Source organism: Procambarus clarkii, chromosome 7, assembly GCF_040958095.1.
Source record: "Procambarus clarkii isolate CNS0578487 chromosome 7, FALCON_Pclarkii_2.0, whole genome shotgun sequence".
NCBI lineage: Eukaryota > Metazoa > Arthropoda > Malacostraca > Decapoda > Cambaridae > Procambarus > Procambarus clarkii.
In genome coordinates, this window is record NC_091156.1 from 19878566 (window position 1) to 19895291 (window position 16726).

The 16726-nt window shown below is 46.5% G+C and overlaps 2 protein-coding genes across 2 annotated transcripts in view; both read right to left on the reverse strand.

The window, feature by feature from the left end:
• Window positions 1–4966: 4966 nt before the first annotated feature.
• LOC123761397 (uncharacterized) overlaps window positions 4967–16726 on the reverse strand; it is a 59664-nt gene continuing 47904 nt past the window's right edge. The window contains exons 2-5 of the mRNA XM_045747410.2: window positions 9649–9767; window positions 8946–9533; window positions 8649–8804; window positions 4967–5583 (exon numbers count right to left, since the gene is read on the reverse strand). Of these exons, the coding sequence (XP_045603366.1) occupies window positions 5083–5583; window positions 8649–8804; window positions 8946–9533; window positions 9649–9747 (1344 nt within the window). The 5' untranslated portion in view covers window positions 9748–9767 and the 3' untranslated portion in view covers window positions 4967–5082. The remainder of the gene's footprint in view (window positions 5584–8648; window positions 8805–8945; window positions 9534–9648; window positions 9768–16726) is intronic.
• On the reverse strand, window positions 11814–16382 carry LOC123761508 (uncharacterized protein PF3D7_1120000-like). Its single transcript, XM_069314967.1, has 4 exons — window positions 16305–16382; window positions 12487–12661; window positions 12115–12324; window positions 11814–11995 (listed from the first exon to the last, which is right to left on the reverse strand). The coding sequence occupies exons 1-4, from the start codon at window positions 16380–16382 to the stop codon at window positions 11814–11816; spliced, it is 645 nt and encodes a 214-aa protein (XP_069171068.1).

Consider the following 16726-nt stretch of genomic DNA (forward strand, 5'->3'; position numbering starts at 1 on the left):
ATCCCAGGCGCCGGCGGGAAACAATGGGCAGAGTTTCTTTCACCCTATGCCCCTGTTACCTAGCAGTAAAATAGGTACCTGGGCGTTAGTCAGCTGTCACGGGCTGCTTCCTGGGGGGTGGAGGCCTGGTCGAGGACCGGGCCGCGGGGACACTAAAGCCCCGAAATCCTCTCAAGATAACCTCAAGATAGATACACCCTTGCCTGAGTTGTGCTACATAGCCTTCCCAGCTTGGTGCCTTCTTTGATAATTGCTTACTTAGCCCGAGTTGACCTGGCTGTTGTCCAAGCCTGCATGAGGGGGTGAAGTCTCACTGCTCACATGTAGACTGGTATAGTCCTCTCATCCAGTTGTTGGTTTACATTTAGTTACTCAGAACGAAATGTCCATGTAGCACGGGCTATAGTGAGCCCCGTAAGTGCCCCCTCCCTAACATGTCCCACTGTTATACTCTTCTGTTCTTCTGCTGTTTATTGTTCTCTTAACTGTTACAAACGAACAAGTATTATGAACAGTAGTGGCTCACATATATCCCCATTGTCTATGCCCAGCAGGTTAGGTTAGGGTTGCTTGGGTTTGAGCATTTCTGGTTAGATTAGTATGTTCTATTTCATGCGTTGTGGCAAATCACGGCAAAGGGCTGGTGTAGCGGTGTGACACTGAGTGCACGCACTCAATTAAGAGTGACTTAAGTGCCAAATAGTAAGACTCAAGACTGGATAAGACTGTGAGAGTAAGACTCAAGTCTTCTCACACAAACATTGACTTCATGCTAAGGGGACATCTTCTTAGAGCGACCTTAGCAGCAAGTATTTACATATTGACTATTTGGTCATCTTTCCTCTGCGTAAAGTGCAAATATGTGATTAATATTCATTTTCTTGTAATATGTAGTTCAAGAATTAGACGCTCTTTGAGATCAATTATATCTACATAAGAAGAGGTTAATATAAATCAAAATAATATAAAATAATATATTTGTTAATACATAACTATTGTTCAAAAACACATTGTTCATAGACATAAATTTGGTCACAATGATTTTGTATTTATATACTCTTAGTTCACACTTGGCCTCAACTACACATTTCTCGACACCTGGGAGTCAGTATGTATCGCAAGGCGACACCTGGGAGTAAGTAAAGTATCGCAAGGCGACATCTGGGAGTCAGTATGTATCGCAAGGCGACACCTGGGAGTCAGTATGTATCGCAAGGCGACACCTGGGAGTCAGTATGTATCGCAAGGCGACACCTGGGAGTCAGTATGTATCGCAAGGCGACACATGTTTAACATGACACTCGTCTGTATCACTTCTCAATCCTAAATACTTGAACATTATTATGTAATATACGAGTTATTTTAACGATAATTTCGAGCATCTTGAGAGACAGTAATTACGAACGTCTTTATAAAGATTTTTTATATGTGTTGATCTATTCAATTTTTTGCCCAACTAATTCACTGAGAGATAAGCCAACTGTGTAGACCTTTCAAACTATAATTCACTATTGAATAAATCCATTTCTACAACCTTGCAAGCACCTGTAGAACACATTATACAACCTGTAGGTATCTTTAGAACATTTTCTACAACCCATTTGGTACCTCTAGAGAGCACATAGTACAACTCTGTACGTACCTCAAGATCAAATTTTATTTTCAACAACGCTGTGGTTATGGAGTATTATGGCACTAAACAACTGCGGCAGAACATGGTATAACAGGAAAGGAGAACAAGTTGTTCTTGGGGTGGACGGTAGAGCGACGGTATCGCTTCATGCAGGTTGGCGTTCAATCACCCGACCGTCCAAGTCGTTGGACACCATTCCTTGCCCCCGTCCCATCCCAAATCCTTATCCTGTCCCCTTCCAAGTGCTATATAGTCGTAATGGCTTGGTGCTTTTCCTTGATAATTCCCTCCCTGTGCTCTGAGGCCAGTGGCGGGAGGAACACCTTGCCATCTGTGCCGCCCGTCTTGCTTGGCAGTTCATTCTGTCTTCATTTTCGTATTACTGTGTTATACAAAGTTCACCTCATCCGACATCCGCTGGTATCAGGTAGACTTCAGCTTAAGCGACAGTGAGATGTGTGTCAGGTAGACTTCACCTTAGGCGACAGTGAGACGTGTATTAGGTAGACTTCACCTTAGGCGACAGTGAGACGTGTATTAGGTAGACTTCACCTTAGGCGACAGTGAGACGTGTATTAGGTAGACTTCACCTTAGGCGACAGTGAGACGTGTATTAGGTAGACTTCACCTTAGGCGACAGTGAGACGTGTATTAGGTAGACTTCACCTTAGGCGACAGTGAGACGTGTATTAGGTAGACTTCACCTTAGGCAACATTGAGACGTATTAGGTAGACTTCAGCTTAGGCGACAGTGAGACGTGTATTAGGTAGACTTCAGCTTAGGCGACAGTGAGATGTGTATCAGGTAGACTTCAGCTTAGGCGACAGTGAGATGTGTATCAGGTAGACTTCAGCTTAGGCGACAGTGAGATGTGTATCAGGTAGACTTCAGCTTAAGCGACAGTGAGACGTGTATCAAGTAAACTTCACAGTTACGGTATCATCATACTTTAGACAAGTGTAAACATTCAACACAGCTTCCACTGTGCCAAGATTTAGTACACTTCGTGGGGGGGGGGGGTTACACTTGGCATCATGAAAACAAACATGTCGGTCTGACACCCTCTACATGTAGGGCAATTATGAGGAGAAAACCTTAAGAGAATGTCTGTGTCCAGTGTTGGAGGCCCAGACGTGTGGGGCTAGTCTCATTCAGGGAACTTTTGCATGGTGATTTGGTGTTGTATAGTGAGTGTCATAGTGTGGGCGAGGTCGACCTCCGTGCTCTGTTGCGACCTCGTGAAGCCTGAAATGTGGGTTTGAGTTTCCATAGAGTGCTCAGATAAGATGTTTCCAGCTGTTATCGACATCGATTCAACGCCAGTAACGTTGATTCAACGTTAAACGAGCATGTTTTGTCAACTGGGATGGAGAAGGGGTTGGGGGAGGGAGAAGGGGTTGGGGGAGAGAGACAAAACTTGAAACAGAGAATGGGAGGGCAGGAAGGAGTGACATAGAATAGGAGAGAGAAGGGAGGGAGGTGGGGAGAACAGAAGGGAAAATGGAAGAATAGGAGGGAGGGAGAATGGATGGGAGGGAAGAAGAATTGAAGGGAGGAAAGGAGAAGTGGAGCGAGGGTAGAATGGGATAAAGGAAGAGAAGAATAGAGAAAGGAAGACAGACAGACAAGCAGACGCACCCGGGCACGCCGGATACCCTCATATAAAGAAGAAAGCCCGTTTGTCCCAGGCTGGAGCCCGACAACTGGGGCTCACCTTACGCAAGGTAAGGTAATTATCAAAAGAAGGCACCAAACCGGGAAGGTTATGTAACCTTACGCAACTTTGCGTAGTGTTTGATGATTTACGTGAAGTCTCACGGGGTGGTCGGGGCTGGCCCCCTTCTCCTCCTTGCAAGGGGGATCTGCCTCCGCACCCCCTTTCAACATATCGAAATGTAATGTGCAACCCAATATCTGTAGAGTTAAGCATTTGTTTAAATATTCGTGCATTCATATATTGACATGCAAAACGAATGTTTAGATGACAGATTTGGCGCACAACCTTTTATATTACAGTGATGTAGATAGTGTGTAGTGAAGACAGTTACAGTAACAGGGGGGGGGGGATATAGGGAAAGTATGTTTGTGTGGGTGGAGGCGAGGCTGGTGTCTGTTAGTGGAGATGGGTATAGTGTCAAGTGATGAGGGTTTTTTTGTTTTGTTTATAGTGATGAAAACAGTGCGTTTTGAAAATGATAACAGTGATGAGGCGAAACGGGGAAGGTGTGTAAGGGGGTTACGGGGAGGGTGTATGTTGGAAGAGATGGAGAGAGAATGTGTGTGGTGGGGAAGGTGGGGTGGGGTGGGGTGGGGTGGGGTGGGGTGGGGTGGGGTGGGGTTGGGTTGGGTTGGGTTGGGTTGGGTTGGGTTGGGTTGGGTTAGGTTAGGTTAGGTTAGGAGGGAGGTGCGTGGGAGAGGCCTTGGCACAAGGTCGCCCTGGGCACCGCCGGGATATCATACTGGTCATATTAGATAGCATATCAAAATATTCATATCATACAAGTCATATCAAATAGTCATACTATATAGTCATCTAGTATGACTATTTAGTACTTGGGGAGAGACATGAGGACAAGGAATGGGGAAACGAGGCAGATGGGAAGGAATATTTCCCATCCACATGAACCATCGGGGGATCGAACCCCGACTTGTAAGAAGTGAGACCACCGCTGTACCGATCAGTCCAAGTCGATGGACACCTCTATGGATACGTTTATGGCATCAGTATTAGAGGTGCAAGTTGCTAGATCAATATTTGTTGAATATGATGGTGACCGTTGTCGTGATGAGCAGACACCCAAGTTGAGAGCATCATGAGAGTGATCGCCGGTAATCTTAAACACTAAATATTTGATACATAGTAATTTAAACATTTTCCCTAGTTGGTTATTGATAAAAAAAAATAAGTAACATTTGGACAGACGGACAACTGAACTGTTCGCCTGCAGACCAAGAGGCCTGATTGTCTGATGGGCAGCACTAGTGTGCAGGCCCCAGGAGCCAGACCGGCCCCCAGGAGCCAGACCGGCCCCCCAGGAGCCAGACCGGCCCCCCAGGAGCCAGACCGGCCCCCCAGGAGCCAGACCGGCCCCCCAGGAGCCAGACCGGCCCCCCAGAAGCCAGACCGGCCCCCCAGGAGCCAGACCGGCCCCCCAGGAGCCAGACCGGCCCCCCAGGAGCCAGACCGGCCCCCCAGGAGCCAGACCGGCCCCCCAGGAGCCAGACCGGCCCCCAAGGAGCCAGACCGGCCCCCCAGGAGCCAGACCGGCCCCCCAGGAGCCTTACCGGCCCCCCAGGAGCCTTACCGGCCCCCCAGGAGCCAGACCCCCCCCCCAGGAGTCACACTTGGGTACGGTACAGGTACGAAGTTCAGTACCCTTTAACCCTTCAGTACCTCAGAGTTCACCAACTTCAGCATCGTCAGCACTAAGCAAGCACGAGAGATGACCTAGTAGTACCCAGCCATTGAGGTTGTCGGGGTATCGTAAGAGCCACTGTCACAGTTGGCAGGCACTGTCTGGTACTGTGTATCGGTCACTGTCTGCGTGACGTACTGGGGCACCTGCTGGGTCTGGGTGACATATTGGGGCACCTGCTGGGTTTGTGTCACCGTCTGGGTGACATATTGGGGCACCTGCTGGGTTTGGGTGACCGTCTGGGTGACGTATTGGGGCACCTGCTGGGTTTGGGTCACCGTTTGGGTGACGTACTGAGGCACCTGCTGGGTTTGAGTGACATATTGGGGCACCTGCTGGGTTTGTGTCACCGTCTGGGTGACGTACTGGGGCACCTGCTGGGTCTGGGTGACATACTGGGGCACCTGCTGGGTCTGAGTGACATATTGGGGCACCTGCTGGGTTTGGGTCACCGTCTGAGTGACGTACTGGGGCACCTGCTGGGTCTGAGTGACGTACTGCATCTGGGTACTGAAGCTCGTCACTGTCTGGAACTGTGGGAGAAGTCTCACTTTTAGAGTATTAGAAACAAACATATATTACTTTGACACATCACAGTAATGACAACATCGCATGTTAACATTAACACGTCAAATGAGACCAAAATTGAACTGCATAATTGTTAGTCTTGGGCACTAGGAACATCCCTGGTGGAGAGAGATTATGACATACCTTAAACTATATTCCCTAGAAACAGAGTAAAAGAAGGACAGGTGAAGTATAGAAGTAAATGAAACTAGGCTCCTTAATCGCAGGGAGCGCCGAAGGATAGGGTGAGGTTATTGTTGCCTGACTCAGACTTTTAGCTGTCCGCCAGGTCTTGCATCTTCCCTCTGGATCAGTGGAGGACCATCAATCAGCTGTATGCTCGAAGTCGAATTCATCTGGATGTTGATTACTGGTGTCAACTTCCGAATAAACACAGCCTCAAGCGTACAAAACTTCTTCCGGTCGTCGGTGTGACAATCATAGGGCATAACGTGCGACGATCGTGTGACAATCATAGGGCATAACGTGCGACGATCGTGTGACAATCATAGGGCATAACGTGCGACGATCGTGTGACAATCATAGGGCATAACGTGCGACGATCGTGTGACAATCATAGGGCATAACGTGCGACGATCGTGTGACAATCATAGGGCATAACGTGCGACGATCGTGTGACAATCACACTCACCGACGACCGTAGGCGGCGTCGTACGTTGAGGCTGTGTTCATTCGGGAGTTGACACCAGTAATCAACATCCATTTCTAGTCCTAGTAATCATTTCTAGGACTAGAAAAACTTACCCCGTCCCTTAAAAAAACTTAATATTCTTTAACCCGGAGTTCAAAAATAATAATACAGTCAAGTCCGTTTTAATTAAGAACTCTACCCTGTCTGTAGCCGGTTGTGTACCACAGATATGACACTCTTTAACTATTGGGTTCATTACCTCCCAGCAGCACTTGTAACTAAGTCAAAGTCTGTGTATGACCTCTGCAATGTCTCTGGATATCTTTTTGCCAGGCTTGAAAGAGGAGTACCCAGTGACTTGCTCGTACCACATCGCAGTGGATCTTCCTTCCGCTACTTTGGCTCTGTGGCGACTTTTGATAGTTGGGAGTATTTTCTTCTTGAATTGTTCCATAATCTGTGAAAAACTTGGTGGCATTTTAACCCGATAGAACAGTGGCAGTTTTTGCTAGTGAGTCTGCCTTTTCATTACCATCTATGCCAATGTGACTTGGTATCCAATTTAGGGCGATTTACAGCCTTAGATTGTGGGCTTCTTTTCCTCTACAGGATTTCTGTGATGAGTTGTATATTATCTCTGTGTTGGCTGGATAACAATGCCTGGAGCGAAGATTTAGAGTCGGTATGAATGATGACATGTAAACTATTCTCACTTGTATACATACGGTGCAATTTTGGGTCAAATATACAAGTAGAAGGGGTGAGGTTGTCTGGGTTTAGGTGAAAGGTCGGAGGAATATGGGGACGGTCAAACATAGGGTATAGCGTTGGGTGAGAGACTGGCGCACTCGGTGGACGGGAGACCTGTGTAGAGATGTGTTCGTTCTTATCCGGTGATTTTGGTGAGCTCGCGATCTAAGTTCATTTATTAAACATATGACCAGATAACACAATAGACGTAGGGCAGTCGGATTGTTTCAGGCGTAGGTTAGACAAATATATGAGTGGTTTTGGGTGGATATAAACAAGAACTGCCAAGTGGGTCATCGAAATAAAGCTTTCTTCAATTACCAGTGCACCTTTTTGCATTATCGATGCTCAGTAATTGGAAATATGACCTCTCCGTGTCTTTATTTTACATATTGCTAATATAATGTGTACGTGATGAGTTTATAGGATCGAATTGACTTTATTTAGCTACAGGAGAGTCATGTTTGCTAGCTAATTTGTATTGCTTCTAAGGGGGTCTAGATATTTGCCACGTCAGTGCTCATGGGGGAGGATTCCTGGGAAAATGAGCCCCCCCTTGCCTGGAGAGCGGGAGAAAGCACACGTGCCGCTTTCTATGGACGGGTAATTAGGTCAAGTTGATCGGTAACGAGTACAAATACTGGTAGAGAAACTCAGGCACCTGCAGGAGTAATAATATGATGGGTTGAAGCGATTCGCAGGATGGCTGGCTCGTAGTGCAGTTGGCTTCGTTTTCGACTCACAATCCTGGATACCGGGTTCGATCCCCGAGTGGAACAGAATGGTTAGGCACATTTTCTTGCACCTATTACCTCTGTTCTAGACTCAAGACCAGCATGTAATGTTGATCTAGAGCCTAGACTCTGGAGTATAATACTGTGATTCAGTTCCAAAAAATTGTTAAAACAAATACTTGTATAACTTTCTTCTTTTCAAATGAGTTAAATGTATGGAAAAATTACTGCAAAGCTTGCCTTAAAACAGTGCTAAACGCCAGTTAAAATTAGTGTCAGTGTAACTTTGCGTGACAGTATGTGAAGTGACATACATGACAGCCTATCTTGAAGTTATCTTGAGATGATTTCGGGGCTTTAGTGTCCCCGCGGCCCGGTCCTCGATCAGGCCTCCACCCCCAGGAAGCAACCCGTGACAGCTGACTAACACCCAGGTACATATTTTACTGCTAGGTAACAGGGGCATAGAGTGAAAGAAACTCTGCCCATTGTTTCTCGCCGGCGCCCGGGATCGAACCCGGGACCACAGGATCACAAGTCCAGTCTGCTGTCCGCTCGGCCGACCGACTCCAAATGTTGGTTAAGGGTTAATGTTGACCAAGCTTAGTGTATCGGAACTTACCTCAAATCTTCACAATCAGATCTACTTCAGTCTGGGACCTCTGGTAGATTTATGTACATTGAAGGGATGTATGTACAGACGTACATTCAACTCCACGGATGCAAGTACAGATGCACCAGGGAATGGATGTTTGGAAGATGCACGAACTCTTGGGTAAATATAAATATTTATGGACGTTGACAGAGAGAGCTATGACTACCTGCTTCCCGCCCTGAAACTGTGTTCTACCAAATATAAAATATGATTAGTCAAAAGAATAAATCCGAACCTTACCTGCGTCTGATACTGCGTCTGATACTGCGTCTGGTACTTCGTCTGGTACTGCGTCTGTGTACTTGTCTGAGTGACGTACTGGAGCTTGGTGTCGGTGATGTACGACGTCTCTGTGAAGTACTGAGCCCTCGTCACATACTTGACGTTAGTCACCACCTGCCGGAACAATGCACTGGTTAATTATCTGAAACTACAATGGCAAAATATTTAGGTCTCTCCTTCACACCATGCTGCGTTACTAATCATAATATTGGCGGTAAAGTGTGTGAAGTAATAACTTGAAGGGTTGTGACTCACATCAGTCGTGGTGTGGAGGATGGGCGGGGCGGCGGAGGTGACGGTCTGCTGCTGGATGACGGTGGACGGGTAGTACTGCGTCTGTGTGATCTGCGAGTAGACGGTGGTGGGCAGGGCTCGCGTCCGGGTCTGTATCACTGTGGTCGGGATCAGCTTCGTTGTCGTCACCACTGAAACTTTCGTCTCGGGCTGGCATGACACCGTTGGGGTGTCGTATGACGGTGTACCGTAGCTCCCTGACGGTGTTTGTGGGGGAGGGGCAGCGTAGTTGTCGTTAGGGATTATGTTGTTGTCGTTGTATGTAGGGGAAGGCTGGGGGGCAGGAGGAGCATAGTTTACTTTCGGGGGTGGCTGGGGGGTAGGGGGAGCATAGTTTACTTTAGGGGGTGGCTGGGGGGTAGGAGGAGCGTAGTTTACTTTAGGGGATGGCGGGGGGGTAGGAGGAGCGTAGTTTACGTTTGGGACGGGCTCGGGGATGGAGGGAACGAAATTATCGTTAGGGAATATGTTATTGTCGTAGGTTGGGGAGGGCTGGGGAGCTGGAGCTGGAGGGGCGCCGTAGCTGGGTGATGGTGCTGGTAAACTTGCCTGTTAAGAAAAGATATGAATCATTATGCTGTACCGGATCATGTGTGTACCAACACTTCCGTACCTCATTAAACTCAAGTACAGGAGGCTGACCATACTGCAGGAAGAGACCCACCTGAGGAGGACCATACCGATGGGAGAGGGCAAAGAAGCTAGACTTGACCTGGGTGATGGAGGTCGCCGTCAACACCAGCAGGAGCACGGAGCACGCCATGGCCAGGGACACACAACGATCTGCAACCGGTTTACACTTTAGTTCCTTTCACAAACATTATAGTCGCTTTACGTTTATTAGTAAGCACATACAGGCCTCAGGAGCAAAGGATAGGCACTGACGATGCTGCTATTTTCTCTGGAGATGAGACCCTGACAGCCCATTTTACGTGAGTCTTCGGGGCGTCACCCTTGAGACTTCTAATATTCAGAGATGTGTAGTCTAACCAAATTTTATTTATTTAGTTTAGTTTTTTACAATTAGTTTGGTGTTGGGCTTCTGACCACTGGAGGGCTGTTAAGACCACCACGATAGCTAGGTCACCACGACAGCTTGGCCCCCACGACAGCTTGGCCCCCACGACAGCTTGGCCCCCACGACAGCTTGGCCACCACGACAGCTTGGCCCCCCACGACAGCTTGGCCCCCACGACAGCTTGGCCCCCCACGACAGCTTGGCCCCCCACGACAGCTTGGCCCCCACGACAGCTTGGCCCCCACGACAGCTTGGCCCCCACGACAGCTTGGCCCCCACGACAGCTTGGCCCCCACGACAGCTTGGCCACCACGACAGCTTGGCCACCACGACAGCTTGGCCACCACGACAGCTTGGCCACCACGACAGCTTGGCCACCACGACAGCTTGGCCACCACGACAGCTTGGCCACCACGACAGCTTGGCCACCACGACAGCTTGGCCCCCCACGACAGCTTACCCTCCAGCTAAGCAAGTATATTTTAGTCTTAAAGATGGTCCAGGACTAAAGGATACTCTCAATGTATATTCACCGAGAAACAGGGTACACCTGCAGGTAAATATATGTCTGGTACAATGTATTATACTGATACAGTTAGTGTCCATGAACACGATTCTACATTAAAAAAATGATAAAATAGTACCCCATCTTATACTCTTATCTGTAGTCTCGCTAGAAAACGTAGAATGGTTATAAGCATTTTTAGTTTATGGTCGACAATCCGAAGTTAGGGCGGAACTTCGGCGTTAAACTCCACGTTAATCACACGCCATATTTTACACTTGACTTCAAGAAAGACTCCACGATAATGGCCTGGGGGGGGGGGGTGATTCTAAATGCTAAAATTTTATAAAGCACTTTCCTTGCGCTTACACCGACTAACCTACGCCCGTTACGTACCCCTAGACAATTCCCCCTACAAATTTAGGTGAGACTCGTCCAAAGCGTTTGGCATCTGACTTTGGACAGACAGACATTCAGTCTTAAAGGTATAGATAAATAAGTCCTCACCTGCAAAGCGAATCAATGAGATGTTGCTCTTGATCTGTTAATTTACGATTTCATAGAGACGTCACTCACCTGGTACATACATTACATAAAACAACACTTGATAACTGATTTTGGTTACATAAGGTTAGAATAGGATTCTTCACAGAGTAGCGATGACGTAGGGGGTACATACGTCTCAGGCTTTAGACGTACATACGTCTCAGGCTTTAGACGTACATACGTCTAAGACTCAGCTCTACGACCCTACTCATGGTAGGGTCAAACACTACTCGCAAACTTTTTGTGACTAATATTTGTGAGAGGTACTAAAGTGTGAACCGTCTTGGGCACAGGCCCCAAGTGGGCCTTCACATGACCACTTGGGGACTGTCAGTTCCAAAGATCTCAGTATATAGGCAAGACAACAACGTCTCTTTCTAGGCGATTAACAATGCATAAACAACAGGGCTCCATCAAGGAGCATTCTCCTCACACAACCAGACCATCACCAGAGAAATCTTAACACGCAACACAGAAATTATCGACTGATACAACGATGAAGGCACTAAGATTTTTGTCTTTCTCATTCTTTCTTAGCCTCCTAAAATCATAGACATTTTCCTAAGTATTGAAGCCTGCTCCTAAACCTACTATCTTCTCAATGATTTTCATCTCTTCTGCTGCTCTGTTAGCAGAAGAGATGATGATGATACTTGGATGATATTTCCAACATGGATAGATATAGATACCAACACCCTAGATGATATTTCCTTTACTAAACACCCGAAAAATGTTATGGACTTCTATCAGTAGTGTTTTGTTATAATTTACTGTTGGCTAACAGTTCTTTCCTAATTGCTTGTCTAATTTCTGCTTCTTGTTGGTCATTTCTAGTTTTGACTTCTAAACACACTTCCTTGATCGTCTCCTTCTCTTTTACAACTTGCTCATACGTTTCTTTAATTTCCTCTTTGTACTTTGCTAGTTCATTATTAACCTCATCTATGTGAGTTGTCAATGAAGTTTCTCTTTGCAAATCCTTGCCTAACTCTGTTAACCCTCAGTGTTCCTTGGAGTTGTTCACCATATGAGTATTTTCTTGTTAATTTCGTCAAACTCACCACTCTTCACTTTCCATACCTCATTTTCTTTCACTGGTTCCTTGATTTGTTCTTTCTGTATCTTAACCTTGTCCGTCAATACGGTATTTATCTTACTTTGCTGAAGAATACTTCCTTTTAAAGTGCAAAACTCATTCCTGAGCGCTCCATTTTCTTGTTCTAATTCACGTACTTTTTGTTCATAATTCTTTAACATGTCTTCAATAATTTCTAACCAGTCAAGAAAACTTTCTTTTATTATATCTTATGGTGATAATTTTTTAAACAATCATCTGTTGGTATGTTTACCTTCCCCGTGGTGGCGGCCATCTTTGTTATTGACGATCCTTTATTATGGAATATAAGCATTTCCAACTCGGAATTTTCACTCACTTTCACTTATTTCTTGTATCTTATTTACTTTTAAACTTCCTAATACTGTTATGTAACCTGTGACACCCCTTACAGCCCTCAACCTGTTCCCAATACTTAGGGAATTTGATATTCCTGGAGCCTGCTGCAGCGTGACTCTTGCCTCCTGGCGCTCTTGAACTGAGATATTTGAGAACTGAAAATTAGTACTCACGTATTTGTATTCACCTATTTGTGTCTGCAGGATCGAGCATTGACTCTTGGATCCCGCCTTTCAAGCCATCGGTTGTTTAAATCAAACCTCAACATTTCAGCAATGACTCCAGTCCGATTACCCGAGCATACCTAGTTTAAAAATTATGAATAGAATGTGCCTACACAACCTGCTTCTTCAGTGCATTCCATTTTTCCGCTACTCTCACGCTAAAAGAAAACTTCTGGAGCACCTTACCTTTTACTCCTGCCTGATGCTCCAACTTTTTTAACAGCCTTTTATGGGGTATTGTGTCAAAGGCTTTTTGTCAGTCCAGGAAAATACAGTCGGCCCACCCTTCTCTTTCCTGCCTAATTTTTGTTGCCTGTTCATAGAATTCTATTAAACCTGTGAGGCACGATTTACCATCCCTGAACCCATGTTGGTGGTGTGTTACAAAGTTATTTCCCTCCAGATGCTCTACGAGCCTTTTCCTCACGATCTTCTCCATCACCTTGCATGGTATACAAGTTAGGGAAACTGGCCTGTAGTTCAGTGCCTCTTGCCTGTCACCCTTCTTGTATATTGGGACTACGTTAGCTGTCTTCCAACTTTCTGGTAAGTCTCCTGTTTCCAGTGACCTGCTATACACCATAGAGAGTGGCACACTTAGTGCTTCTGCACCTTCCTTTAGTATCCATGGTGAGATTCTGTCAGGCCTAAAAGCCTTTGTCACATCCAGCTCCAGCAGACACCTTTTGATCTCATCACTGGTGAGGTCAAATTCCTCCAAGGTTGCTTGGTTTGCCGCCTCCTCATTTAGAGCAGGGGCTTCTCCTTGTTCTGTTGTGAAGACCTCTTGGAATCTCTTGTCGAGTTCTTCACACACCACCTTGTCATTCTCTGTGTATCTGTTCTCCCCTTTTCTCAGTTTCATCAATTGTTCCTTCACTGTTGTTTTCCTCCTGATGTGGCTGTGGAGCAGTTTTGGTTGGATCTTTGCTTTACTTGCTATGTAATTTTCAAACTGTCTCTGCTTCCCTCTTCACTCTGAGGTACTCATTTTTGGCCTTCTAGTATCTCTCCCTGCTCTCCGGTGTTCTGTTATTTCTGTAGTTTCTCCATGTTCTTTTATTCAGTTGCTTCGCTACCTTACATTCCTGGTTGAACCATGGGTTTTTCTGTTTTTCTCCTTTTGGACGGGGATAAACCTGTCTGCAGCTTCCTGGCACTTCTGGGTGACAAAATCCATCATGTCCTACACATTCTTGTCTCTAAGTTCTGTTTCCCATGGTATTCCCCTGAGGAAGTTCCTCATCTCGTCATACTTTCCTCTTCGGTAATTTAGTCTTATTCCCTCCGATCCCATCCTTGAATAGGTTATCCCTACCTCCACCAAGTACTCAAAGCTTAGTACACTGTGGTCACTCATTCCTATGGGGGCTTCAACTTTGACTTCCCTTATTTCTGACTCATTCAGGGTGAATATCAAGTCGAGTCTAGCTGGTTCATCATTGCCTCTCACTCTTGTGGGTTCCTTGACATGCTGGCTCAGAAAATTCCTTGTTGCCACTTCCAAGAGTTTAGCTCTCCATGTATCTGCACCACCATGTGGGTCCCCATTTTCCCAGTCTATCTTTCCATGGTTGAAATCGCCATTATTAAGGGTCTTGAGCCATTCCTGCGGGCAACTGAAGCTGCTCTCTCTATTATATTAATGATTGCCATGTTGTTCTTATTAAACTCCTCTCTAGGTCTTCTGTCATTTAGGGGAGGGTTGTAAATGTCTGCCACTATTATCTTAGGTCCTCCCATTGTTATAGTTCCTGTTATGTAATCTCTGAACCCGTCACAGTCCGGAATTCCCATCTAATCAAAACTTCGGTCCTTCCCTTATCAGCATGGCCACTCCTCCACCTCCTCTCCCTTCCCTCTCTTTCCTTACTATATAGTAGTCATTTGGAAACACAGCGTCTGTTATGACTCCTGACAATTTTGTTTCCATGATTCCTATTACATCAGGGTTTTCTTCTTGCGCCCTTTCTGCCAGTTCACTTGCTTATTGCTAATCCCATCAATGTTTGAGTACATTATCTTGACGCTCACTTTCTTATATCCAATTTCACCCTCACTTCCCACAAGTGTAGGAAGTTGTTCCATGGTCATTGCTACTTGGGTAGGCTCATCCTCCTGTGAGGTAGTTGCCAGGGGTTCAGGGGGAGGTGGAGTGGGGGATGGAAGGCTTACGTCTTGCTCAGGCTTGCTTGGGGCAGGAAGAAGTCCTGAGGGCGAGGGGGCAGGAAGAAGTCCTGAGGGCGAGGGGGCAGGAAGAAGTCCTGAGGGCGAGGGGGCAGGGACTGCTTGTGGAGCAACCTGTCCTCTTAAAAAGAACGTCGCTTTTGGCCGTTTGCCCGTATGGCCGAATTTGGACGTAATTTGAAAATGAAAATAAATTTGGGTTTTTTTTTTTCAACAACAGTAAGTTAAGGGTCCTCTGATAGGTTAGGTGGGCAGGAAATTCTCAAAGTTTCAAAACGTTATGAAAAAAGTTAATTTAAAGTGTCCTCTTATAACCTCTGCGCGTACACCGGACAACTCAAATAGAAAACGGAACAGAGCGTCACTTTTGTGAGTCGATTTCATTTCAAATTACGTCCAAATTTAGCCATAGTGCGCATACCAGCCAAAAGTGACGTTATTTTTAAGAGGACGGGTTGCGTGGAGAGGGCACGCCCTCCTGCGGAGTAGTTGACAGGGGTTTGGGGGGAGGTGGAGTGGGGGATGGAGGGCTTAGGTCTCGCCTGGGCCTGCTTGGGGCAGGAAGACTACCAGGGGCTGGGAAAGCAGGGGATACTTGGGGTAAGGGGAGGGGGAGGGGGAGGATTTGGGTTTCATGATGGGCATTGTGCAGGGGCAAGGAAGGGTTTGTGCTGGGGGATAGGGGGAGCCCAAATTTGGTGGTGAGCTGGGGTGTTGCATTATCCCCTGGGGTTCCTGAGTTGCTGGATTGGGATTCCCCACTCCCATCTGGGATTGCTGGGTTGGAGGCTGAGGTTCCCTGGCTCCTTTCTCTCTCCTTGCGCCTTTTCCTTGCATCTGCTGCCCTTACTATCTCGTCTCTGGTCATGTCCCTCTGAACATATACCTCTTTGTAATTCCTTGCATCCCTCGGCTTGCTCTTCTTTACTAGGATGTCCTCTTTGATGACCTCGCTCTTGATGACCTTGATCAATCTCTTTTTGTCTCTGTTGTACTGGCCAATCCGGAAAAACTGTTCTATGTCTCGTTCAGCCCCTTCCATTCCTATCTTCTTTAATATCCCTGCCACTGCAGCTTTGTCTTTAGTCCTCCATTCCTCCCTTGTGGAGCCCTCTTGTTCCTTCACACCTACCACTACTACAGCTCTTTTCCTTTCCATTAGCTGGCTTGTGCATCTAGCTGCCTCCTGTGAGGTTACTGCTTTCATTACAACTTCCTTGACTGTGCACATAGCATCTGGGCTCTTCAGCATTTCAGCAAAGGTTGGACCAATTGTAGGGGTCCCTGCCATTACTACATCTCTTGGTACCTGGGGGCAGGTTGCCTGGGGCAGAGTCTGATGAGGGCCTGTTTTTAGGCTTTTTATCTTCTCTTGTGCTGCACTTACTTCTATCTGCAGCTTACATATAGTTTCCCTCAGGTCCTTCAATTCCCCACTGATTTCTTTCCATACCTTAGCAATCATCTCCATATGTGACTCGTCCAGTCCCTCTCCTCCAGCTTTGTTCTGCTGTGTGTGTGTGTGTGTGTGTAATTACTATTTGCATTTACTATTTGTCTCTGCAGAATCGAGCTATTAGCTCTTGGACCCCGCCTTTCTAACCAATTTATTTTTCCTCTATTACGTCTACTACATATATTTCTCTTTAACACACACACACACACACACACACACACACACACACACACACACACACACACACACATTAGGAAGTGATGTGGTGGAGGCTGACTCCATACACAGTTTCAAGTGTAGATATGACAGAGCCCGATAGGCTCAGGAATCTGTACACCTGTTGATTGACGGTT